The 27841-nt window shown below is 41.6% G+C and overlaps 1 protein-coding gene across 2 annotated transcripts; it reads right to left on the bottom strand.

Moving 5' to 3' along the window:
* Positions 1 to 30: 30 nt before the first annotated feature.
* Positions 31 to 27493, bottom strand: ITM2B (integral membrane protein 2B). Of its 2 annotated transcripts, none has more exons than XM_061353085.1 (6): positions 27133 to 27493; positions 9830 to 9958; positions 7555 to 7758; positions 5465 to 5575; positions 1796 to 1946; positions 31 to 760 (listed from the first exon to the last, which is right to left on the bottom strand). In XM_061353085.1, exons 1-6 carry the CDS (start codon positions 27229 to 27231, stop codon positions 672 to 674), a joined length of 783 nt encoding a protein of 260 aa, XP_061209069.1. In that variant the 5' UTR covers positions 27232 to 27493; the 3' UTR covers positions 31 to 671. The 2 variants fall into 2 exon arrangements, with proteins under 2 accessions (XP_061209069.1, XP_061209068.1); XM_061353084.1 differs by having other exon boundaries at positions 7555 to 7761; positions 27133 to 27487.
* Positions 27494 to 27841: the final 348 nt, after the last annotated feature.

Genomic DNA, 27841 nt, shown 5'->3' with positions numbered 1-27841 from the left:
AACCAGTAATAGCAAAAGAAAACACAAGACTTTTAGACAAACAGGTTTATAAGGTTTATTTTCCATTGCACATACATGGATTATATACAAGTTAGTAACATAAGTTACTTCTTAATCTTCTAAAAGATTGTTACAGCAAACACTTGCCATTTTAAAACATCAAGTCAGAAATCAATCTAAAAAGGTAAATATGACAATATTTTAAAAATGAAACAAATTGCACTTTGTTAGGGAGAGTCAAATACAGGTCTGGCTATATGCTGTAACAAACTATATAGCAGGTAATATTACAGTTAGAAGTAGCTCTTGCAGTCCATTTGTACATTAATAATTCTTTTCAATTTTACTGAATTAAAAACCGGTGGATATTTCAAAGACTTCCTCTTCTTCCTAGTATTCAAGAGTCATCACATGAAAGGCGCTAGCAACTAAGTCTTTATACAACTGCTATTCAAATATAAGAAGAACACCATACCTGGAAATAAGGAAAATATCCTAACTCATCCTGATAGGCCATGTCTCACGAGATGAGGAGTACGGGAGGTGTTCAGCAGTAAAGCCCTGTCCTCTACTTACATAACAGAAAATCTTAAAAAATAATCACTGCACACAACACAAGGGATGGGGTCATACTGTAGTTTGCAAGTCTCCGGTAACAAGAATATTGCTCATCACTGCTCACAGATGAGTGTTTCCATAGCAAACTTGCTCTCAAAGTGTCGAATCTTTCGGCAGTTGCCAGCTTCTCGCTTCTGAATTCCTGTTTGTGTTAGTGGAGAACAACGAAGGGCAAACAGAAGAGGGGATGATGGCATGTCAGTGACACAATGGCTTTACATTTGCTATGATGTCATCAGAAATCAGAACTACTATTCTTTGATCCCCTGCTCAGAGGGAATGCACACAGGCACACGTTCATATGGAGAAAATCAGTCATCAGGCAGCAATCCTGATGGTGTAGTGACCCAAATCCTAGTTCTGGTTTCAGTTAAAGCCAGCTTGCCAACTCCCCCACAGGCTAATTTGAACCCAGATCAGTTCCCAGTCTCCCTCTCTGTATGCCTACAAAAATGGTTGTGAGGATGTGAGGGAACAGTGAAGGAGTAAACCAGTAACTAAACTAACTTAAAAATGGCTTTAATGACAAGAAGAATCTACAATTCATAGAATCTAAGAATGGTTTGGGTTGAAAGTGACCTTCACGATCATCTCATTCTAATCCCCTTTCCACTAGACCCAGTTGTTCAAAGCCCTGTCCAGTATGGCCTTGAACACTGCCAGGGATCCACAGCTTCTCTGGGCAATCTGTTCCAGTGCCTTACCAGCCTCATAGTGAAGAACTCCCTTCCTATCTACCCTCTTTTGATTTAAAGCCATTCCCCCTTGTCAGATCACTACATGCCCTTGTAAAAAGTTGCAATTCTGAACTTGGACTACAAGGCTATGGCATCTCTTATATTAAAGTGAGTTTGTTTGGGTTTTTTCTGTTTTGGGGTGGGTGGGTCAAGAAACAAGATTAAAGAAAGGCCTCCATGAAAGCCTGAACCACAGAAAACACAACCATGCACACACACACACATTTTAGCAGCTCCTAGCTTATGGGGCCTTAAGTACTTCTGCACAATAAAATGACTTATTTCCATAGCTCCACAGAAAATATCAGACGTACTTAAGCCCACAAAGCTGGCTACTGCCATAAGGAACACCTGCTTTAATGAGAGTGATTTCTTTCAACACAATCAAGTCTATTTATTAAGCTTTCTGCCAACTCCAAAGATGGAAGGAGGAACCTTACCTCTCATGGCTTCTTTGCGCTGTAATTTATAAGTTTCCTTCCCACGACAGAGGCGGTAAATAAAGAATCCCAGCTGATCCACATTTTCAATGCGATCAGTAACAATCATCTGTTCATGAATCAAATAGGACTGAGGCAAGTATGTTCCAGCCTGTTGAAAAAATGTAACAGCTCTGTCAAAAGCTGTCTTTTCCTGATCTGAGCACACACGAAACACTTTAGAAGTGTTCTTTAACTCGGCTGTGACATAACTTCATAGAATTCTTTCAGAATATATATTACCCACAGGATTTTTACTCTAAATGTGTACATGACTGCACTGCACTAGAGATAAATAATGATTATATTCAAAAAGGTTACAAAATGTCCATTGATGCACACCTCCACCACCCTCCTGCCACAGTAACTTCAGGGTTCAGTAGAGAAGAAATGTTTCCTTCCAGGTGCACCCCCTGTCCCAGATCAGTCCTACACTTACCATCCACAGTTTTCACTTCATTAACAACATCCTAACAGAGCTTCCAAAGAGGAGTTGGCAGAAACATGCTCCACACGGAGCTGCTATGAAGCATGCCAGCTGCAGCCTACACGGTTTGGGAAGCCTCATGTGACACCATGAACAGTGTGGATCACAACCCTCAAGCCAAACGCAAAACCCTCTAGCCCCATAAGTCATTATGGTGATTCCCACAACTGTTCCTGTGGAAAGGTATTAGAAAGTCATAGTGGTATATCAGGTGTTTTAAGGCAACATGCTGAAAAATGAAGAGCTGCGAAGGATTCCCAAGCCTTTTGCAGCCCCTTCTGTGTTATTCTGCCATGGCTGAAGTGATTGAGGAACCCAGTTCTGCGCACACCTGGTTGCATGCATCTGAAGATGCCCACACTTGGCTGTCAGCTGATTTCCCAAGACTGCCACTGGTAAATGGCCATCAACTTCTTTCAAATACTGCTTCATTTAAGAAATCCTGTTAGTGTGATCCTCGTTTATGGCAGTAGAGAAGGTGTGGCTTGCTTGCTTAAAGTAAAATGATCACTTACTATGGAAACAAAGTCAGCTTCTGTGGTGAAAGACTGCTGTATTGACAATAAACTTGAAATTTCCATTGCAAAACAAGACTGCCTTTTCAGTCCAAGTGACATGCTGAAGAGTCGCCAACCGAATGCTGTTCTCTTCAGTAAAGAAAGGACTAAAATTCACTTTAAATTATGAAAATTTTCTTCAGAATGTACTATGAGGAAAACAACAGCAATATTTTTTTAAGTAAGAGCTTGGAAGACTTCACACTCCTGAATTATCCCACTAGATATTTGGTAATTAAATCACTGTAAATTACTGTATCTTAACTGCTGGTCTCCCGAATTTCAGCAGGGCAGGGCACTGGCAGAGTGGGCACTGCTGGTACTCAAGCCTTGGGGCAGCTTGGGAGGACACTCCTGGGCTGGTGCCCTCTAAATCACAGGACCTCCTGGACCACTCCAAGGACATGGCCTTCTCAGCCCTCTTGCGGGGGTACAGGAAGAGGGAGAGCTCAATGCGGGAATCTCCTCTGCCCAGCTGCTGCACAAGCAATTACCGACCACTGGGATCCAGCACAGCCACAAATATCATCACCTTTGAGACATTCAGTGCATCACATATGGTTAAAATTGGCCAGTTGGCTCAGCAATGGGAAGGAGGTGGATGAACAAATATTAGACCTGGGTTTCAGCTTTGCTTCCCAAGGAAACGAAGCCTTTCACTGTCTGCACATTCAAGCAAACTGTATCAATGTATAAAAATGTGGTTCTTTAAAAGAAAGCCGTTATTTTAGCCTAAGAAACAAAACAGCCCATAGCACTTCCACTTTCATGAAATGCCCTCTGCATGTATTCAGAGCTCATTTTAATCAAACCAGCACTTTAATATTATGCATATTTTCCTTGTGCAACCAGTGTGGCCGGAGGACAACGAGCAGAAATTTACTCACTTTGTGCATTTGCAGAATCATTTCCCAAATTTCAGTTACAAAATATTTAACCTGATTTTCTGAGACATCAAATGCCCACAGCTTTTTTGTTAATACAATGAGAATTAAACAGATGTCTCATAAAATTAGGGCACTCGCTGATTGGGACAATGATCAAAACAGTTCGCTTTTGCACAGATTTCCAATTAAATGCATGATGCCTGGTTATCCTCTTACTTGTAAACCAAGTATATTTGATTTAGTACTAATGACAAAGTAGGAAATTAGCAGATTTTAACAGTGCAGTTTGTGTGAACTAAAAATGGAAATAGAACAGCATACACAAAATAAAAAGATACAGGGTCACTGAGTTTTACAGACACCACCTCATCCTTGTGTACAGGAAATGAAAGTGCGGTTAAATAGCCAGTCTCAAAATAGGCAGCAAAAACGCAGCAGAGGACTTACTTGTGAAGTCATTTCTCACATGAAATTCATTTATATACACAAACCACTAAGAAATGGCTGAAATGGTTCCTGAAGGCCTAATTCCAAAGCCTTTTTTGGAAGATGCAAACCCAAAGACAATAATAAAAATTCTGAAGTTACAAAAGCCCAGTAAAATGAAATTTATAACACTTTCCCCAAATCTTATACACAAGTTATCAGCTCTCTTCCCCATCAAGAGTGTTTTGCTGTTCTATAAAGAAACCAAGACAAAAGCTATATGAATCTGCATTAAAACATACATATGTAAGAGTTAAAAAGAAAGATAAAGATGATTCATATTAAATTAGTAAGAGAGCCCATTAGATTTTCTACTTTGGCCTCCTCTATTTCACAGGCCATTATGTTTCACCCAGTTTCTCCTCCTAACAGAACAGCATGTCCCCGTGGTGGCGACAAGCCAGCCAGCACCACGAGCCCAGCAGTAGTGTTCAATCATCAAACCCTGCTGGGAAGTCATTAGGAGCTCCCACTACATGATACTGAAAACTCATGTTGGGCTGTTCAGCGACTGTGGTTATCTCTGTCCTTTCCATGGTCCTTGTTTTTAAGGCCAAGGAATCTTGTTCTGAAGGTCTGGTGCTTGCAAGAATCTTAAGTGGGTTTTGCTAACCATACAGTCCAAACTGTCATTACTACAACAAAACCTGACTGGAAACAGGAAGGTGGAATCTCAAGGAAGTGGAAGCCTCATGAACTTGGATGCAGCGCTAGCCCATCACACCTTGTGTGATGTGTGCCACATATCTCATTTCCCAGGGTGTGCATAGCAGATCCAACACACCTCACACCCTCAAGCTGCCAGATCAGGTCAAATTAGGAGCCAACCCTAGGGACCTAGGCCTCAAACAATGCCCATGTTAAAATGATTTCCCAGTATATCCACTTCAGGCATCTCAGCTAACCAGTCTTGGTGGATTACAAAGAAAAAAACACACATGACTATCAAAGAGTCAAGGTACACCACATTCACATTATTTTGTCAGCCAAATTTGTACCATGGAAAAATAAAATCGCATTTGTTCAAATTAACAATTCCTTCAGGAAGGTAATTAATTAACTAAGAGCACTGTAGACTTTCTTCTCTCTTTGCAAAAGTCTCTAGTGATTAGTTAACTAATACATGCGCTTTGTGTGAATGCCAGAGTTAGCTGAGGGGCAACGTCTCCTCTTCCCCTGTCTTAGGAACAAATCACTTACTATTTAACCATACCTTGATGTTGATCAGCAGCTCCAGGAAATTTTTTGGTGGCATAACAACGGAAGTGTTGAGAGGAATCACGTAGCACTTATCCAGGCTAAGGTCAAGGTAGGCTGTGAGTCTCTGCAGAGGAAGTATTTAATCAAAATTACAAGAACATCAGAAAATTTCACATACAGACTTTGCTGAAGTGCTATTGCCTCCTGTTGTTCTTCAAATTATCGTTTTGTTCACTATAAAACCTGTCCAAACAACCCCAATTTGAGGGTAGGTAAGTGCAGAAATAAAAGGCAGCCTGATGAGAGTTTAAATCTATGACAGGGATTTGTGCAAGGCAGCAGGCGATAAGTAGCTCAAATGCACCACAGTAATGAAATTACAAAGGTGTAGCTGAGCTGTTATGGAATCAAGTACAGTATTCATTTATTCCTAGTGCCTGCATTTTGGAACAGGGAAAAAACCTTGCTCTATTCTCCATGCTTTCATATTTTTGTTATACTGGAAAGGGGAAATACTACTGGGAAGAACGGAATATAGAAGGGAAAATAAAATACTTTCACAGGTAACATAGCAAAAATCCTTTTGTTTTAAAAAAAATACTGGCTTGAAGCATTAATGATTATTCCTAACTGAATCATTATCATTATAGTACCTGAACAGCAGTATTTGTCATTATTTTATAAAGACAGAGATGTAAAAGCTCACGGAATTATCCTGATGAATCCTATGGCTCTGTTCACTGAGCTGTGTTTTACTGCATCTGTTCCTGCTAAACACAACATTATCTCAAGCTGCTGAAAGCTCCGAGGCTGCAGACGTATATAAAATGCTGAGCACCAAGATCCCAACAGTCAAAATAGCACCAGGACAGCAATCATCAGTGCAGTTAATCTCATTACATGGGAGTAAGTGCTGTGCCTATGGCAAATGATCCTTGCACTGACCTTTAGAGCACAGCCTTTAACCCATTAAATCAAAAAGTAGATTTCCAATATTGTCCCTATTCACTTCTTCCCAGCCCCCCTCTTTTTTCCTGGTTTTTCCTCTTTAGAGTCTTTGCTCTAACTCTTAACAGAAGCTCCCTAAATATATTCAGGAATATTAAATGACATAGCTTGAGCAAGCAGTGTTTTCCTCCAGATCTGGTTATGAATATTTGATACACAGAACCCATTCTGCCTGGAAAATTGTAACTCTGAGGTTTGCATTAAAAAAATAGGACACTTCCCTATTCTTTTTCAGCCTTGCTTTAAAAAGCTGCTCAGTGAAGTCCTCAAATGTTCACAGAAATTCAGCTTCCTGAAAACCAGCTGCAGAACATTTCATCGCTATCAGACAGCTTCCATCAGGCTGCTACAGAAAAAAGGGTTTCTAAATGTTTTACAGATCTCGCCAATATCAAGAGCTGTAGGCCTGTCAACTGCCTTAGCAAAAAAATTCATTACCATGATCCCTATCAATGTTGTTTCTCCAAAAAAGAAAGAAAGAGCTAAAAATGCTAGTTCAGTGCCTTTAGGAATCACAGTAGCCTGTGGTGCACAAGGCTTCCTAAGGCACCTGAGAAAAGAGCTCTCTTCCAAGGTCAGACAACTCATTGCTTCCTTCCCTTTCTGCTGCTGCTTTGGGCTTTTTGAGCCATGCTCAGAGAGCACCTCTGGGGGTGCCTGAACCTACTCATGTCAGAGGCAATCAGTCCCTGCAAGCTGAGGTCAAAGCTGTGACAGCCCTTTCCAAACTCCCCTGGCACCACAGCAGCTGGTCAAATTGTGGATTGGGGGACTTAGCACAGCACAAACTATGTTTTCTTTACTTCCTCATACTAACAAAAGGAAACAACTCTAAGATTTTTTCCCTTTCTAAAAACAGAATTGTATTTGCAAATGGTGTTTTACAGACTCCCTCATGATGACTGTATAATGCTGTACTTTGTATGCCCAGTTATTATTGCTTGCAACCTGCTGCTGATCAAAACGTTTCTGCTGCCTCCTCCACCCTCTGCTTTCCCCCACCACAATAATTAGGGAGTACGCGTATCAGGATGACTGAGGGGGAGCATTTTTCCAGTTTTAAATGCTTTCAAGCTCTTCAGAAGTACTTCTTACCCGGTGGAAGTCATGGACAATATCAGCAGGATCACTATCAGCAAACTCAGGGACTGGCACACTGATAAACTCAACATCTTCCTCCTCCAGGATCTGAATATTTTGCTCAATCGTATGGTAGCGAGCACTCTGAGCCTCTGCCCCAGACTCGGGTAAGCTTAAGCCATCTTCAATGTACTTTATTCCACAGAAATACACGCCGCCCTGCTAAAAATAAACAACCCAGCAACAAAAACATCATCAGCCTACAAGTTTAAAACTAATATTCTCAAAGCACAGTGGAGAAGAAAAACCTGTCAGCCTAGATGAAATGTTTTCCCTTTAATTTGACCTATACACCAGAGCAGGAGCCAGCTGCTATCTACAACAGGACCATGGATAAAACCTTGATTGTAGTGAACCCAGAGAGAGTCCTTCCCTGGAATTCAAGGAAAACAGGATCCCAAAAGCAGGTTCTTAAAATCTAGTCTTCTGTTATGCATCCATTAGCTGTGGCACACTGTTATCTTATTTTTAGAAAGACAATGAAGTTCCTACATCTACATACAGGCACATTATTGTCGAATTATTATCTAACTGTGGTCAATAATTACAACTTAAAATACTGAAACTGATCATCCAGATCACCTTTAAAAAGCAAGTCTAACTCCGAATTTTGTCAGGCTCGCAGCAGTGGGTTGGACCAGGTGACTGCAAGAGGTTCCTTCCAACCTTGATTATTCTGTGAAGTCGCTTAAGTTTTTGCAAAGCTTCAAAAGTTTTGAAAGTCAGTTTCTAAAACACTTCTGAACAGTTTTAAAAGACAAACAAATAATAGGAAATAAAACAACCAATTTTGTCACAGTACACATGGCAGGTTACTTAAATGAAGTATAAAGTCCTGAGTCAGAGGAAGTCATATCCCAAATTTATATGCCAGATATAGTTTTAGAAACATACAACTTATGTATATGCACGTGCCATCAATTCCAAGTTCTAAATTGGAAACACATCCTCAGTGCAATTCAGCTCAATTCCTGAATGTCTCTTTCAACCCAGATCTGACATAAACAAATTTGAATGAAAAGGCACCTTCCATTTCAGCTAGCTGGGATGTGAAAGGTGGAGCACTGAAGGTGTAACGGATGGAACATGAGTTAGTGTTACAATGGGCCTTCAGCTACTCTCAGCTTGTTAATCCACCAAGATATGCTATGCTGTTTAAGCATCACTTGCAATACTACTGCTCCCCTATGAATCAGGTTAACGTGACAGGCAAACAGACTATAAACTGCAAGTTCAGCTAGAATTTCTCATGTTTAATCACTCTGCCTTTCTCATTTGCAGCTACTAAAATGGGGAGAAAAACAATAATCCCAGTAGCAGGGACAAGAACACAGAATTTATACCTTATAATTACATGCACTAACCAGAGGGCTAGAGGGATTCATGTTTCACTTATACTCTCCCTTTCTGACTGTGAATCTTGCAATCTTGGCAGTTTCTGAAGGAGAGAGGGTGTGCTCACACCACTTGGGCAACATCCCAGCATATATCCAATGCTGCCCAATGACAATTCTCCCTGAGGAAGACAACATTTAACTCAGGTCTCCCGTACTTTGGGTAAATGCTCCACTTCCCCGGCACCACTGTCTTCAAAGGGTTCCCACTGCAGCAGTACCACTTGTTAAAAGACTGAAAATACATTTTGTCAAGAGGTCTGATCTTGTCAGTGTGGATTAGACTTGACAGAGCATGTTTAACCACGTTGACTTAGCTTCTCCCAAGTGCCCCGCAGGGCCTGTATTTTGTATCCCTCTGGAGGCTAGGAAGCGGGAGAATCACTGCACTTCTTTGACAAGCAGTCCCTTTCCTGTGCATGAGCAGTGCTGCATGTGTCTAGGAAACCTGGGGTCAGACAAGGAGGTTTTCAAGGGCTTAATCCACCTCCAGTATTTGTCACTGTGGAACACAGAGAGAGCAGGTGAAAATCTGGGACGCCGCTGCAGTTCCTAAGCCCAAGTCCTACTCAGATACAATCCTTCCTCTGCAAAGCAAGATTTCCAAAAGTGCTGCTCCCTTTTATATGCCAGCTTTGCTTCTGCCCTCCTCTGCTAATAGCTAACTTCAGAGCAGGCCACATATTTTGACTTCAGAGATGCTTAGGTTTTGGAAACAAAAAAAAAAAAGCAGAAAGGCTGTTTGGTTTAGGCTTTTGTTCCTCCTCCCTCTTTTAAACGTTAAGGCATAACAGAGCAAAACACAACCCTCCCATAACGAAATGTACTTGACTTACCTGGAATGCAAAATATTTGTACAGATAGGCACCACCCAGGATCACTCCAGCCAGCATAAAGGCCAATCCGAAGCACATGCACCAGCACCAGGCCCTCCTCTGCCCAACAGGCACAGCATCCTCAGGGTCCTGCAGTGTATCAGAGAGAGACCTTCAGCACACTGCTCCCAAGACATGTATGACACCAGATACTTCAGGCCCAACAAGTACAAACCTTGCATCCACCAGAAAAGGCTATATGCACATTATCACAACTGCTTGGAAACGCATTTTATTTGGTAAAGTTTAAAACCCCTGTTAGGAATACTTGTACTAACAGTAATTGTTAATGCAATTGTCACTGACTAAATCAGCAGACTTCAGTCTTAAGGAATAGAAGAATATAACAAAATCTCCTGAGATACCTAACAGCACACAGTGAGCCACTTTACAGAAAAATAACTGTTCTCAGTCAACCTCTTGCAACATCAGCACAGCCAGGAAGCCAATTCAGAAAGGTCAGATTCTTTTTTATCTTGGTAGATGCAATTTAAGTGAACCTGAAGAACCGACAAAAGATCAAAGGTAATAAGAAGAGCAAAACATCCTTTCCTATACTGTTCCATCAGGACAAAAGAGAATAATATGAGTGGTTATGAAAAAAAATGCTTTGTAAGTTGTTGTTAAGGAACCTTTCTGCTCTGAGACTTTGTTGGCCATGCCTCTTTCTGCTGTTCATGTTATGCTAAAGGATGACAAGATGTTTCCCCTTTGGGGCACTACTTTGCATAATCATGCAGTCCCCATAGGCATCCTAAGCAATTCACTGCTGCTTGCAAAATCTTTCCTCTGTCAGCCACATTACAATGCTCCTTCCTCCCCCAAGTGTTTGCATAACTTGCATCCATAAAAAAAATCAATCAACAAACCGTCTTTTTGAGTCACCCTCTCCCAAGCCATGACAATCCTGGGGAAATACCAAAACTCAAGGAAATACAAAATAATTCATTACTCCTTTGCAACCAAAAAAAAAAACAAAACAACAAAACAGCCGGGTAGAGTGATGACCAGGGCAAAATCATTATGGCCAAATAAACAAAAAAACCCAAACCATAAAATGGGGGAAGAGCATGAGAAGGGCGCTTGAGGAGGCATTGATAGCTCTGGTTGCCAGTTGATGTTCTGTCAGATGGTGTTCCCCTCATGGTGGAAGTTTGCAGCATTTGCTAATGAGGATGATTTCCCACTTGATCAAAATTGTGGGTGTAGTCCCCACACTGCCTTGGCCCAGTTGGAAAGAATTCCCCTCATCCAGCTGAAACCATCTAAGCAAATCTAATGTTAGGGGATCCTTCCTGTAAATGGCAGGGAGAAAGAGGCACTTCCTGAGACAGACTCATCCCAACAATCCCCAAGAGGGAGAAGCAGTCTTTTGGAGGGACTGATTTCACTGGTTACAGGGGGAAATTCCTTGTTTAACTAGGTACCTACTTCATATGCAGCTAGCACTAGGTGATGTGACCCACCCTTACAGTACACTGCAATTACCTTTCATACAGAAATGGCAATGCAGCTTCTTTGCCAGGCAACTGCTGCCAAAATCTGATTTGGAAATATTTAGAGTCAAAGTGAAGATATTTCGCAGATTTTGTTTTACGTTACCTTGTGAACTACTGCAGTAAATTAGATTGTGAAATCTCCATTTTTGGAGGTTTTCAAGACTCAACTAGACAAAGCCATAGCTGATCTTGCTTTGGCAACCATCCTGTTTCTAAAGGGAGGTTGGACCAGATGACTTCCAGAAGCCCCTTCCAACCAACATTTCTGGGATACATTACAAGACAAAGTGAGCGCAGCTAGAAAACAGTTGCCATGGCCTGAAAAAGCAGACTGAAAAGACAAGTAGCAGCTTTTAAAAGCTTTTACATTACTAATTATTTAAGGAATTCAGTGTAAAGAATCACAGGATTACTGGCCTCATGGTTTTTTAACCTGGCTGTTTGTAAAGACTCAGAATGGGACATAATACCCATGGTAATCTAATTAACTTTCAGATCAGGTTAAGATTCACTGTGGATTCTTTTATAAATCATCTCAATTATAAATCTAAACCAGGTAAAACAAGGATTTTTATGTTGCCCTGTATCATTAGGTAATTATTTCCCCAGACATTTCAGAGCGTAAAGGGCACCAGATAGAAACTTTTTTAAATAATGTAATTTAAACTGTTGTAAATTAATGTCAGAAACAAAGGATAGCAAGCTGGCTTTGGGACAGAATGCCAAAATATTCCCTAGTAAAGAATACAGAGTATCTTTATTCTTCCCCAGTGCAGATTTTACACCCCCCGCTTTTTAAACTCCAAGCAGAATCATCCATTAGTGCAATAATTGCCTCTTCCAATTTTAGATCATTTTCTAGGTTCAGAAAGACTAACAAAATAAGCATCTGGGAAACGGTGCAGAAGGCACACACAGTGTGAACACCTACCTGGTAATGGGGATTAATGTCAAATTAATTTTGCATAGGCCACAAAAATAATCAGTAAAAGGAAAGTAACTTTTACCATGCTGGAGGAACCTGAAGAAGTTTATGAGTATTACACCCTAAAGAATTTTGGTTAGATATATGAGGTGACAGAGGTAAACAACAGGTTTAATACAACTTTCTTATCCTCTAACAGCAGGCAAATTTAATCATCATTATTTCTGAAGGCATCCCTAGTGGTAGCATGTTAAGCTATTTTGTATTTGTAGTTGCCTATTGCATCTGTTTGTCCATAGTCTACTGAAAACAGCACACCAAATTTAGAGCAAGAGTTCAAGCCCAGTTTAGCCTCTTGCTTATGTGGATGCATGAAGGTCTTGCATCTCACTGCAGAGGAACCATATGCATTAAGTAACACTGAAAACACTTTATGCTGTTGAAGAACACAGAATTGATTTCCTCTTCTGAATTTGAAAACTAAGTACATTATCCAGCAGTTTAAAACCACCTTAAATTATTATAAATACCCTACTGAAGCTAAATTATACTCGTATTAGTAGCTGTCCCATGGCTAAGCTGGCTAAGCTGCTGTACTGCTGCCATGACGGCTTAGTTTGGGCTGAACTGACCCAAAAGACTAATTCAACCCTCGCTATATAAAGGACCATCCGCACTGAAAGAGAAGAAAGTGTGATGGATGCTCACCCTCCTTCCAGGTGACTCATGTTCTGAAAGAAAATACATTAAGTGAAAGAGGATCCCTACCAAGAGGGACAGTGCTGAATTAGCACCTCTTGCCACATAGTTCCCACTGCACTTTGTTCCCAGATGGCAGCAATGGCTTCTGAAGCCAGAGCACAATATGATATTGCAGCCTCGGTGACTATTTTTTCTCTAGGTCAGCCTTCCGCTGCCAGAGGTATCTGACAAAAGAAAGCATCATGTACTTGAGGTCAAGACTGACCTCTAAAAATACCTTTCTCTACTTTTGTGTGCAGTAATAACTCATTATTGCTGTTCTGGTCCTTTTCTTTCTCCTCTTCTGCTTCATCCTTACCCTGTGTACTTCCAACTCCCTGGTGAATCCTCAACCTTAGGATGATGCCACAGAACTAATCTTCTCTGATGCAAAATGCCTTAGGAGGAACTGGATGCAAGCCCAATACTGGCTTTTTTCCCTCGATGAACTGATTGTTCTAATTGGAAAACATCTGATTAGCCTACTTCCCATGGACAAGACACAAAACAGAAGTATCTTTCTGCCACTTGTACACTAAATCCTACAGTGTTAAATGGTTTGGAATTTCCCAACCTGAATAGTTTCAAGCTCTGCAGGAACTACTTTAGATAGAAAATGTACTAAATTCTCTGTTATTTGAGATTGGAAAGATTCAAGTCTATCTTCTTCTCACAAAGAAGGTTTGAGATGGTATGAGAAGGTCCACTTTTCCACGATGATGCCTTCATCAGTGACCACAGTAGCTAATGTAAAGCTGCACTTATTACGAGAACCATGAAACACTCTGGAGGCAGACAAATGCTACCACAAACTAACTACCAAAGCACCTCTCAACTACAGAGAAATCATCACAGAGACATGAGTGGATTAAAAGAAAAAAAAAATGTTAATGCCCCCTAAATCTACAAACAGTCGCAGTTATTAACAGCTACTGGCCATGTATTCTGTTGCTCTTTTCACTGTTCAATTCCAATGCTACTTTTCTTTCTAAGTAAATGCTGAATTTCAAAAAGGACCAAATTCATGTTTGGGATAACAGCACAAAATTCTTCCAAGAAGCTCCAAAACTGAGCCACAAATGTGTATAATTAGACTTGGTAATTACTTAGATTTTCCCCTTGTGGCTTTTTGTACATAGCGGAATATAATTGCTTTAACATTATAAAGAAAAGCAGTCTAAAAACTTACAAGGCATATGTCTAGTTCATATAAAAATGGGTGAGATTATCAGACCTCTTTCCTTTGCAGGAATTAAGGCCACATCAATTAATGTGATTTAAAAAAACACCAACATATGAACCCATGAAGTAAGGATCCACCTAAATCAGATTAAGATGGTTATGCTGTGGGGAGTGCAGAATATTGCATGGCCATTGTGCACCTATGCAAAAAATAATGGCCCAATTTAAAAGTAGGTACAACAGCATCACAAATAATTTTGCAAGGGGGAAATGTCTTTCAGTACCAACACACAGTCTTTGATCCACAGAAAAATCAGATGCAAAATATTACTATTACAAGTATTACTAAAATGTCTGCAGCATAATACACACAGTTATTCTCAGAGGCATAATTCTGGACATTTAATGTGTGTGTACATATATGTATACACACACATATAAAATCTTACAATTAATGTGCACAGAACTGGCTATAAGCTCACAACAGTTTTCTTCCGAGGTCTTTTGCATGACAGCGCACACGGATGGACAGAGTGCAGTGGGGCAGACTGAGCCTCCTAAGGGCAAATATTGACCAAGTGCAGCTTTAATTAGCGGAGCAGGGAGAAAGGAAGTTACTGATGTCTCCCTAAATGTGTTTTTTAATGAGGGACACTAAAAAGTCTTGAAATAAAATACTGACCATCGCTGTATAAACTGAATTCTCTTGGTCAGGCTTGCCTGCTTTGACTTGTAAATCTGACATCTGTAGAAAAGCCTCCCAAAAGACAGTCAATTTAAAATTAACTTAATTTAGACAGAGCTCTGCATTCCTCCCATGGTATTGCTGCCTGAAGACTGCTCCAAGCCTGGTATTCTATTTATTACTTGTTGCAGATGGGAAATTAAGACAGGCTTTTGCAAGATTCCTCACTTGGCAGATGCTGCAAATCTGGAAGGCCGTAATACTGATCTGCCTCTCAAGCAGCAATTTTATGCTTCCTAATAAAATGAAATTTAAATTTTATGTACAATGATCTTTTAACTTGCTAGTTGGGAAAACAGACTTTATATACAATAGATGCTTCAGAGATGTCTCTCTTATCACACGGAGTGACGTATTCTTTCTACTCAGATGACGAAGCCTGAAAACAAGCTATGGCTGTTTATGTGTAGTTGATATCTGAACATGCGACCCTTCTCTGGCAGCACTGCCTGTTCTTCAAGATGGACATGGACTTGTCCATCTGGCCAAAGGCAATCTGCCTAAAGAACTGCATGAAAACCAGACCTTAGTTCTCATGTTGCCTGCAGTAGTCACGTAGCCTACATAACCAAGGAGATTAATTAAAATTATCTATCAGACAGTTGACACTATTAACCTCCTCCTGTATTTCTAGTATCTGTATGTGTTCTGTAAAGTAATACTATAAATACAGTATTTGTTGTACAGCACTAAGAAATCCAGCAGCAAGAAGAAAATACACTTCAAGAGCTTTCTTCCAAAGTTCAAAATGCAAGGCCATTTTGATATTAGTTGAACACTACCTTTAGCCAAATAATGGGGGTGCTTTATTAAAAAATGAGGCATATGTCAAACCTGTCAAATGACTCATTTCATGGTTCAATGTCATAACCATCATGGAATATTTATATAAGCAGCCAGCTCAGGATCATCTTAAAAATGGAATCTGCTGGTGGATCAGAAGGTAGCTGCATTTATTGGGTAAGATGGAGTTGAAGGGAGAAGAAAAATCAGACGGCAGGCAAGGAAAGGGGAGCAGGAAATAGAATTAAAGAGAAACATGGTGGAACATGAAGAGTTCAATTTCTTGGCAGGAAGTAGAGGAAAATTACAACCGTAAAGTGAATGTAAAGCAGGTGAATCAGCAGTTCACCCACAGCTATGTGAGAGAGGGACGATAAAAGAAGAATGTTTTGGAAGAGCAATCCTGCAACTCTTAACTGATGTGAGTAATCCTGACCTATGTAATCACTGCCTTCCACTTCTGAGATAAGTCATTATGAAACTTGATAGCAGCCAACAATGAAAGAGGATGGATAAAGAAGGAAGAAGCTTGTAACTATTTAGTCTGCCACTTCAGTTAAATTTGGGAGCAGTATTGTTAAGAATGGTTATTTTTATTCTTAGCTGTGGTCTTATGTGGACTAGAAAGCTGGGGAAAAAATAAAACCCAAAACTGAATACACTTATTTAAATGGCCTGAAAGTTCCGTCCTTTTAGACTAGTAAGGACTTTCTTCAGGTAATTCACATGCACAGGTTTTGGCTATATCCTCATCCCAGGCAGTCGACAGCAACCGTACAACTAACCACGCACTATATTTTACAGTTGTCTTCAAACTGTGTTCTGGAAAATGTTCTTCTTTTCTCTGTCCAGTTCCAAGACCCACTAACTCCCTTCTCTCACCACCGAACCCACTGGTTTCAAGTCCTCCTATAATTTGCTTCTTACCCTGCCTCTATGCCCCCCGTACCTTTCTCCAGTCTCCGCCACTCACAGAGCACGAGGCACACCTTATTTCCATTTCCTCCCTTCATTACTGCTGTAAGATAAACCATCACCGCATCAGTGTGGTTCAGTCTTGGGACAAGGAGCTGGATTATGGCCATAGAAGTGCTCTACACCTTGACCCTGCCCCACCAGGCACCACGCCTGTGCCTCTTAACACTCAGGGCCAAGGATGGCTCTCCTTTTTCTGTACTGCAACTAGCACAACAAGATCTTAATACCACTTTCAATTCCTTCTGTATATGAAGAAATACCTTTTTACAGTGTGGCCAAGCACTGGCACAAGTTGTTCCAGGAGGTTGTGGAGTTTCTGGAGATACTCCAAATCCGACTGGACAAGCAGCTCTAGGTGGCCCTGCCCAAGCAGGGTAAGGTGGCCCAGACGATCTCCAAAGGTCCCTTACAATCATAGCCATTCTGTGACACACATCTACAGCTTCTAATTAACATTAATAGAATACAGGAAGATGATTAATAAATAACCATAACCACTTGCTTCATTAAAAATAAATAATAAAAAATATCCAGGATGCTGGCTCTGTGCTAGACAGATAATGAACTTCCACACATCCTCTGTTTCCTTTGGTTTGAAGCTTATGATTCTTCTGCCTTCTCCCTCCCACCTTGCCCGCAACACGAAACTTCAACAAAACCTGCAACACTTGAAAAATGTGTTGCCTTTAAACATCTGAAAGTTGAATTAAGAAGTTCTTGTGCTGCTGACAGTCACAGAGATCTGCAACTGCCTCTGTAGTGTACTGGACACAAAAAGTTTTTACAAGCTTGGCTAGTGAAGAGGTGGTGGAAGTCAGGTTTTTTATAGAGTATATAAATGTTGATGAATATACCTATATTTTTATATATTAGAATGACAGAAATTTGTTCTGCATTTCACACCTATTATTCTTAAGTGGTTTATGAAAAGAGAAGTGTTCTGGTACAACAGTTTGCAAGTCATAGACTAAAACATTCAGATGAAAGGCTTAGATTATCTGGTAAGAGGTGCTTGAAGGGTGTTTATTTTTTCGCATGAAACCCCAACCTAAGAGATTATACGGGACCTTTTTCAGAATACATTTGGCTTTCAGGAAACAGAATCACTACACCCTTCACGATTACAGCCTGTCAAACATGGCATTTCATTAAAATTTGAAAAATGCTTCATTTTTACACATTGCCAAAATAAACCCTTTTCTCCACCTGCACTCTTTGACTTACAATTCTACCATACTTAAAAAACCTACACTAAATAAATCTATAACTTTAAATGCCGTCTTTCTCTCAATTTTATCCTGAATTAGATCAAAGTCTGAAAATAAAGGTTCCTATTCCACTTAAAATGGATCAATACTAAATTATCTTTTTGACCTTGATTGTTCCAGTTCCTGTCTCTTCCTTTTCCTGCTTGCTTCTTGTGTCTGCAATGTCTCCGTTTTCTTCCTACGACTGCCTGAATCTCAGGCATCAGTATGATGGAACGCTATGTGGATTTAACCTAGATTTCTCTCAAGGCTATTTTCCCAAGCGGTGTTGGCTCTTTCACCCAAGAGATCTCATTAACATGCACATATGCACCACTGAGCCTCAGATTTAATAACTCTATTCCCAGTTCAGCCACAGATGGTATGTCATCTCCAGCAAGTTTCAAATACCATGTCTCACTTTCTCTCAAAAGCAGAATCTAGCATCACAGAAGCCACCTGGGAGATCTCTAGTCCAGCCTTTTGCTCAAAAGGAGAGTGGACTCTGAAGTCTGTCCTGGTTACTCAGGGCTCTTGTCAAGTTTTGAAAACCTCCCAAGTACTGACACTTCAAAGCTCCTCTGGGTAACCTGCTCAGCATTTGGTTCTCCTCAGATTGAAAAATATGTTGCTTATAACCAGTTACAAGCTGTGATTTCCCAACTTATGGCCACGGCATTTTCAGGTGCTGGGAGGCTGCCGTGAAGTCTACCCGCAGCTGTCTCATCTCCAGGCTGAACAAGCCCCACTCCCTTGGGTACTCCTGACAGAGCATATGCTCCAGCCCTGACCATGGTGGTGGCTTCTGCTGGACTCACACCAGTTTGTCAGTATCTTATTTTTTTGGGTTGCAAAGCTTGCAGTGATCAATGATAGCAGTGACTCATGTCCAGCTGACTGCCCACCAGGACCCCTTCCCCTTCAGCCAGGTTCTGATGGAATGTGTGAGGCTGCTCCCGGGTACAGGACTTTGCATTTGTTATTTCTGAAATTCATGAGGTTTTGTTCCATCCATTACTGTAGCCTGCTGGGGTTCCTCTAAGTGACAGCCCTGTCCTCAAACAAACATACCTTGTTAATACATATATTAGTGAATTAAAATACCATTCTACATGCAAACAATTAATTGTAGCACTTACGAATATCAGCACAGAAGAGCTGACCTTGCAAGGCTTACATTTAATTACACCCTCTTTCTAGAACAAAGTGTTGTAACAATCTGAAGGACTTCACTGCAATTAGACTACCCAAGCCTGACACAGAGCACACACTCCAGTACCAGCACCTGGCTGCATCACACCCTGCAGAAACACAGACCCTGGCCAGTGTTCAAACACCTCACCAAGAGAGCTTCCCAAACCTCCAAACCTTAGGCAGGACAACTCACCACAGTATACAGCAGCCTCAGAAAGTCATGTTCAGCCTCCCACCCTCCAAAGGGTACTGCATTTTCAAACATGTAAATGTAAGGGGTTTCTACTCAGACTTCTAAAATGAAGAGATCTTTATGATTTAGCAACCATGTAGGGTCCACCCCAGAGGTCACTGCCCCCTCCCAGTTATGATCTTCCCAGCGTACTTTTTCCACAGTCATCTCACTCTCATTCTAGTCTCAAAACAGCAGAAAGCCACCATCAAAAGCATGCTGAACCCTGGAAGACAACCACAAATTACTGAAGGATATGCATTCAGGGAACTCTGCTCTTAAAATGCCTGTGCGTTTTATTTTTGTGTGTGGGTAAATATATATATATATAAAATAATATAAATTATATACTTAATAATAAACTTTTAAAAATATTTATAAACACACACAAACTGACACTACAGGGAAAGAGCAAACAAGACACCAACTTATTTTTCCACAACCTCTATAATAACTGTTGTGCAAATATTATTTTGCTGGGTGTTTTTTTCAGGGTGGATTTTGTATGGCTGTTGCACAAAGAACCTCTGCTTGCAGATGAAGCTAGGAGCTTGTGTCTCTCTGCATGTCCATTGTGGTCCAAACCCTGGGCCACATGATGTCTGCTGCAAAACTATTTTTTACTTCATTGCAGAGCTCAATCTTATTAATTATCTCATTCCTTTGGTTTACCACATCTGTAAAATTAGGACAGATATCTGAGTTTTATAAATTAGCATGCTTTTCATCTGTCGACTCAAAGTAATTTCCACTGAGGATAAAAAGCAGTACATAAATAGGAAGAAAATGAATGTTGTATTATTCATATGGATCAGGAGACTAAGACCAGATAATGCCAACCTTTGTCAATCACAGCGTTAAAGAGGGGAGGGAAAAGAAAAAAAGGAGTCTATGCAATAGCTATCAGAATACACCATTACTTATCCCAGATGTATTTCTTATGTTTTAAATACATCATAATGTTTTTGGAAGCACAGAATAAAGAACATTTAAAATTATTCAGACTTAAAATGCAATACCTACTTTCAAAGATACTTCCTGAGTGTCATAGAGAGAACTATATTCTTTGTATGTATACTATTTGGCGGTGCCTGTACCTAGTGGCTACTGCATGGAAAATACGTATAATGCTGACAAATACTCCAAAGTCACAACTGCAGAAGAGTTAACTGAAAACATTACTGGAGGTAAGTGTGTTTACTATTCTTATATCATCCTCAAACAACCATTAGCATAAAAATGCATAAAACTGCCAAGAAAGAAATGCTAATTTAATTGCCAAGAAAAAAAAAAAAAAAAAAGGAAAAACTCCATGCAAATAACAAGGAAAACTGATTTGAGTCTATTAAAACAAAACTGTTAAGATTGTTTGCAACTGCAAACAGTTCAATAAAATGTTTAGCAGAAAAAAAATACACATACACATTATGTTTTGAAATTAAACTTTTCTTGAAACAGACATATGTTGGATTAAATAGTCATTATAATGGAAGGCGTCTGAACCATTTCCTTTGAAAATATTGTTGTTTCTAAGAACATTTTCTTTCGAATGTTTGTTTTTACAAGAAAGCTCAGCATTTCATCTTGATCCCCATCTTCAGAAATGAACTAATTTAACAACAGCTTTTCCAACTGAACAGAGCTTTTGGTTCCAACAGCCTCTGTTTAAACACTGTTCTACATACCACTTCGCAATATTAATACCCAAGCTAGTTTCCTGAAGCTCATCAGAAAGAAGAGAGTATTACAGCACAGAAAGACAGGAGTGAATGTAAGAAACTGTTTATGGCATTAACTATAACAATACATTACAGGATAGTTTTTCTAGATACTGCACTATATAAAGCTTCATCTAATTACAGATTTTTCCACAGGACAATATTACGCAAAAATAGGTCTCCAAATACATTTTTAGGGCAAGGGGCCTCAGCTAAGAATAAATTCCTTAATCTGGAAAGATAAACTATTTAGAACTGCATAAAGTATTTGCACTGTCTGTGTTCATCCCTGCACTGAATTCACATATAGCCATCAGCTCTCGCTAAGCCAGCCAAAACAGTAAATGATAGAAACAACTGACAAAGCAGTTATCACAAGGGTCTGGTAGAACACATCCTGTTTGAAATATTAAATATAATTCTTCTGGGAAATAGTTGTACTTGCCAGCCAAAGCTTTGTGTTCGTTATTCAGGTCAGGAAGTGATGAGAAACAGAAAAGGAAGCAAAATAAGGACCACTGACAGAATTCCTCTGTCCCATGGGTTCATTTCCATTCCTGGGGGGATGGGGATGACATAAGTTCTTCCAAATCAGTTTTTGAACTTTCGAACTGCTAACTCCAAATTCCAAAACTCACTTTAAAATAGTGAGAGATTTCCAGAGGAGCACCACAAAATTCTGAAGACCCTGGAGTTTTATTATTGTTCTCTCAGTTGCTGGCAACCTCTACAGAATAGCTTCAGGAGCCAAACATCTCAAGACCACAGCAATCCTATTTTCAGGAAGCTGTACTACTTAACCAGTAGCACAGATTTCCCATGAAAAGGATGACATCAGCCACAAATCTTCTTTCCTTAGGAAGTTTCTTATGAACAACTCCTGACACAAATTTTGTTTTCTAACTCAATTTCATAGAATCATAGAATAGTTAGGGTTGGAAAGTACCTTAAGATCATCAAGTTCCAACCCCCCAGCCATGGGGACACCTCACACTAAACCATATCACCCAAGGCCTCATCCAACCTGGTCTTGAACACTGCCAGGGATGGAGCATCCACAACTTCCTTGGGCAACCCATTCCAGTGCCTCACCACCCTAACAGGAACAAATTTCCTCCTTATATTCAATCTAAACTTCACCTGTTTAAGTTTTAACCCGTCACCCCTTGTCCTGTCACTACAGTCCCTAATGAAGAGTCCCTCCCCAGCATCCCTATAGGCCCCCCTTCAGATACTGGATTCCCTGAATTTATGCTTGCAGGAACGCATACACACAGGTAAGTAACAGAATCCTGTGTGCCATCTGAGCCTGAAACTGGAGGGTTTTCATCTGAGGTTTGGCAGCTTTTCATTATAATCTTAACACAGTCAGGGAGGAGATAGGGGAGAGAATTCAGTTTGCTAGGATTTTTCACTTCTGCTCCTCTTTTAAATAATCCTGCCTTAAGCCAGAGTACTCTGACAGACAGCAGAAGCTGGTTGGTTTAATGACCTAGTTGCATCACAGAAAGTACAGGAAACTAAAGACTGCTCTTTCCCAATGGTGACTGGTGAAAGGCCTGTAGAAAATGTTGCCGGAAGAAGGCCATAAAGGGAATATGGAAGTTCCTCCAAGAAACCAAAACCAAACCAATCAACCCCAAAATTCCATCTACAGTCATGTCACAGGGAAGTAGAAAAACCTGCTTTCTTGACAGCAAAACAATAAGCAAATGTCTATTTATTAGTTTACATACTACCATATAGCATACGTTATATAGTATTTAGACATATTTACACACAAAGAGTACAGCAACTGTAAAACCAACACCTTTATTTGAGAAATATCTAACATTAATTACAGAAAAATCTAAAGGTTTTTCAACATGGAAAAATCGTATTCATTAGTTGTTCAACAGTATTTCTCATGTGGACCTTCTTACTCTGTGTTAAAAGTACCTATTTTAGTACACTTTAGAAAAGATTAAGCTAAACTAAAAAACAAAGGAAAAGATTAACTTTACACTGCAGAGTATGTTCTCGTAAAGAATAAATGCAGAAAGCTGCTGCTTCTAAAATTCTTAACATTTCCACTTTCACATTGAACTCTCGGCAGATATAGCTATCCAAAGGTCAGCTGTGATACATATGTGTGAACCCTCAGCTTCTGCACATAAAGCTGTACTTGGTAAAGATATGCTGAGTACCCAAAAAAATAAAGAAAGAAAAGGCTGTCACCTCCCCCAGCAGAGGAAAGCAACTGCCTGAGAGGTACTTAAGGCCCAAAGAATTCTGGGGAGATCTTAAACTATTGAATGAACTGCAAAATGTCTGAAGACTTCACTATGCTCGGAACCAGCTTTAGCTCCCCAAAGATCTATTGTAGGAAGAAATGTTAAAATACCACACATTGTTTGTTGGGAAACTGGGTTATAAAATACCCCATTATATGGACAATGAGCAAAGTAGAAAACTAAATGTGGCCTGAGAACCTTCACTAAGAGTATTCTGCATTGTGACCAAGAATTATGGCATAGAAGTATCATCCCAACAGCAGTAGCAGAGTTGCAATGTTGCCTACAGTAAGGATGGAGCTACTTTCACAACACACAGTAGTACTGACAGGTGATTTATGCAGAGACAGGATTAGCACTCTTGATTTTTAAACTCCTTTTTAAGTAGCACACTCCAATGCATAAGATCATTTCCTTCTGCAAAAGCTTTTTTTAAGCTGCTGTTCCCATGATACATCCCCTACTCGTCTCGCATCTTCCTCTCCTCCATTCCCCAATTACTTCCCTGTTACTGTCTGCATCAGACAGTACAGGCAATTTTGGTGAGATCAGATTATCTCTATACCACATTATCAGCATTATTTTGGCTGCAAACACTCTTTAATAAGCCCTAGGAAGATTATCTACTTGAGAGTAATCCTGTGATGGCAGACAAAGTGGCAGTCTTCATGACACCGTGCTGGGAAAAGCAGCAGAATGAGACTGTCAAAGAACCAGCCCGAAGCTCATCCCACTCTCTTTATTTTCTGGACATTTCAGAGTACTTGGCTTTATTCATTAAATATAAACTGGTTCACCAATATCTCTTGCTCAAATCTTTGGTATTTCTTGATAATAAAATCCTGAATGTGCAATTCTGCTCCTCCCGTTCTTCATGTTTTCTGCTTACTTCAGTCCAGAATACCTCCCAGGACTTTCTTCATAAAAGCAAGCTTTGTCAAAGGTTGAAGTATTTTTCATTTTTTCATGTTTCCCTTGCGCTCCAGATCTATTTATTGACCTAGAGAAATAATGTCTGTAAAGATACTGGGAGGGGAAAAACAAATGTCCCATATATCCTCTTTAGGAGATGGGGCCTTTTTTCAATCTACCAGGATTCACTGTTCTATACACATTGACCTACTGCTTTCAAACCTCACTTGAAGCTAAGGGTTTTCCAGCAATGAAGTGATATGAATAATGTATTTTTCAGACGTGGTTTATTTTCTCCTTCCTTCCAGAGAACTGCATAGGTGTAGAAGTTCCTTATGGAGGGGAAGGAAAAGATTCATTTCTAATGTGTTCATATTAGAGTAAGTGCATATCTTGCACTTACCTCAAAGTTATCATGTTTTAAAATGGCCCTCAGTTATTTTTTGTCTGAGATCTGGGAATAAACTCATAGACTCAAAGATCCAAATACCTCTATAGTTACATGACACGATTCATTTCAATATTGTTTAATCCTGTATGGATTGCATAGTCTTATCTACTAAAACTACAGATGATGCTACTGCCCTCAGATCTGCTTGTATTTATGCTCTAAAGCATGCAAGCTCAAAAAAAGCTTATTCAAGAGAATTTTGCACACTGGTAAGTGTAGGTCTGCTCTTCTGCTGAGGAAAGATGGAAATGTGTCAAGAAGAATGTCAAAGGCTCAATGTCCCTTAAGAGCGTGTTCATTAGCTTTTGGAACTTTCATCTGTACAGAGCATCTGCTCCTATATTTATATTTTAGGACTGTTTTAAGCCTTATTCAGGTGTGCTCATCCCCTGATAACAGCACAAGAGCTCTTAAGTAGCTACTGAGGGACCAGACCACCTTTTGACCAGGTTAATAAATGTCTGCAAGTCTCATTTCCAGGCAAAGAAAGCAGTACTAAGACCTGGGCAAAGTGAAGGCAGATCCTGTATCTTGTCCTCAGCTCTGAGTTCAGGAAATAATAGTCAAATAACATGCTTCCATCAGTCTCTGGACAGGGTCATGAGGATCTGCTCCCCAGTGTACAATTTGCCAGATATATTTTGTTTGTTTAGCAGTAGCAACGACAAGCCAAAATTGGTAGGCTATCTGGAAATAAATATCATCAGAGCAGATCTGGATTCCAAGGCTGCACATAAAACCTGGTTTCTGGGACTTTAGTTTGTGTCTTGCTTATGTGCTTGGTGCCAAACTCATCACCAAACCTGGCGTCCGGAAGTAACTCCACAGCTCAAACTGGGCTGAGGGAACCCATTACCTTCTACAGAATGGCACTCCCCCTAGGAACAAGCACACAGATCACCTAACGGACTTGCCGCAATTGAAAGCAATTTCAGTAATGATACTGTCTCATTTGTTGTGGCACAGTGTTCTAAGGACTTAAATATTTTGGTCAGAGTTTTATAGGTGCAGTAGAAGTGTAAAATTCAACCACTTGCTATACCAGGAAAATGTGACTAGGAAATATCTTGTGGACCTCCTGGGCTTTGAAACGATGACGGATTCTGTAGGTGAAGAACGTGGCCCCATCAAAATCACAGCAAAACCCTCACTGGGAACACAACTTCATGCTAAAAACTCCACAGATATTGTATTCCCAGGCAGAAGTTAATCACAAAGACATAGGAAATTAATAAACACATTCTGCAGATCTAATCTGACAATTCAAAGGCCTGATGCACAAAAGACTCTGAAAGCAAGTGAAAACAGCAAGGCACGCTGTTTCTGCACAGCTGGCCGTTTTTCAAGTTTTCATTCGCTTTTCAAAGAGCTTTGAGAAAATTACGCTACTCCTAATTAAAAACTGGTTTTGATTACGGGAGCACAGAAATTGCAACCCAAAACCATTCTATTCTGAGCAGTTTTGCACTTCAAAAACTTTAAAAGCCGTTGCTGTTTTGTCCTTTGTTGCCGTTTGCAGCCGCGGAGGGAAGGCGACAGGCTGGTGTTTGGGTGCTGTTTTGGGGCGGGGGGAAGCAGTTCTTTGTTCCTTTAGTTAAGCCAGCCCAAGTTCCAAGGCGAAGTTCGCCGTGACACATAACCACCGGGCTCCGCAAACACGCTGCGGCACAAGCACGGCCAAACCTCCACCTTGGTCCTCGCCAAGCGCTCCCTGCCCTGCAGCTCGCTAGCCGCCGGTTGCCGGACCTATCCGTGCGGTTGCAGGGGTTTCAGCGCGGTGTGAAGACCAAACGCGATCCACCTTCTCCATACAAACCAACTTTCTTGACCGACTCAAACACCCCCAAGGGCCAACCCGATCTCCTCACTACAGACGGCGGTCGGGGACAGGCTGCGGGACCGGGCGGGCATCAGGCTTGGCAGTGCCAAGCCACGGCAGCCCCCCGCCGGGCCGGCCCCTCTGGTCGCCAACACTTGCGGGTCCGCACACGGGACGCCGCAGAGGAGACGAAAGCGGTATTAAAAGTCGAGCTGGACGTGGCCCAAGCACTGTCGGGCTAAACAAAAGGAGAATAAAACCCAAGCCTCCACAAAAATCCCCAAAGTAGGGAGAAACGGAGCTTTAAAGCTCGCTCTCCTGTCAGCCATTTTAGAAGCGTGAGGCGAGAGGGGCGGCGGGGTTCGCCGCTGCGCAGCCTTCCCTTGCCTGCCCTCCCGCCGGTTATCGCCGCAGGGGGAAGGAGCACATGAAGAATTAAATCGTGCTCGGCGTCTTTCCCTCCCCCCGATAGCACCTCGCCGCCGAACGGAGCGGAGTAGAGCGCCTGCCGCCTCCGCGCAGCCCGCCCGGCCGCAGCGGCTCGGTCCCCCGCTGCCCTCCTCACCTTGGCGTCCGGCGGCAGAATCAGCACCTGGCTGTTCTCTTCCTCCTTCTTCACCGCCTCCTTCTGCGCCAACGCGGAGTTGAACGACACCTTCACCATGGCCGCTCCGCAGTGCCCCGCACACAGGAGAAGGACAACGACAAGGAGCCCGGACCCGCGGAGCTTCGAAAGCTGCCTCCTGCCTTGTCACCCCCCCGCTGCCGCCTCACCGCGGCTGCCGCCCCCGTCCCCTTGTCAGGCAGCGGAGGAGGAGGAGGAGGACGAGAGCCGAGAAGGAGGCGGTGCCTGACAGGGCGGGCGGTAAAGGGGGAGCTGGGGGCGGTGAAGTCTTGCCCTCCGCCCGCGCGGTCCAGCTCGCCGCGGTGTGGTGAGCTGAGGGGCCACGGGGCGGGATCGGTCTCCGGTGCAGGTCTCCCCTTGGCAGGGCGATGCCGGCCGGGGGCACTGCCAGGCACCTGCAGGGCGCACCTCTGCCGGTGCCCTGCAGTGCCCCCGGCGGAGAACCCCGGGGACCCGTACCCCCAGCCCCGGCCCTCCCTCGATCCTCCCTTGCTCCTTCGGGGCAAGCCCGCGCCTCGGTCCTGGCCCGGAGGCGGCCTGGCGGGCCGTGGCACGCTGCTGGCCAGGCTGTAGGGTTGCAGCCTCGCATAGAGGTGCACTGTCACCGGAGAACATCGGTGGCACAAACGGTTTGGTTCACCCAGTGACC

The sequence above is a fragment of the Neopsephotus bourkii genome, unplaced genomic scaffold, assembly GCF_033783945.1.
Source record: "Neopsephotus bourkii isolate Nb327-2 ecotype Australia unplaced genomic scaffold, CSIRO-AGI_Nbou_v1 NB_663, whole genome shotgun sequence".
Classification (NCBI taxonomy): Eukaryota; Metazoa; Chordata; class Aves; order Psittaciformes; family Psittacidae; genus Neopsephotus; species Neopsephotus bourkii.
The sequence above is the reverse complement of the archived record's forward strand: the minus strand, read 5'-3'. Positions and strand labels throughout refer to the sequence as shown.

Coding starts and splice junctions, on each gene's coding strand:
- ITM2B (XM_061353084.1), bottom strand. CDS start 27,231: ATGGTGAAGGTGTCGTTCAACTCCGCGTTGGCGCAGAAGGAGGCGGTG. Junction 9,959..27,132: donor TTCTGCCGCCGGACGCCAAG/GTGAGGAGGGCA, acceptor GATACACTGCAG/GACCCTGAGGATGCTGTGCC. Junction 5,576..7,554: donor TTGTCCATGACTTCCACCGG/GTAAGAAGTACT, acceptor CTTCCTCTGCAG/AGACTCACAGCCTACCTTGA.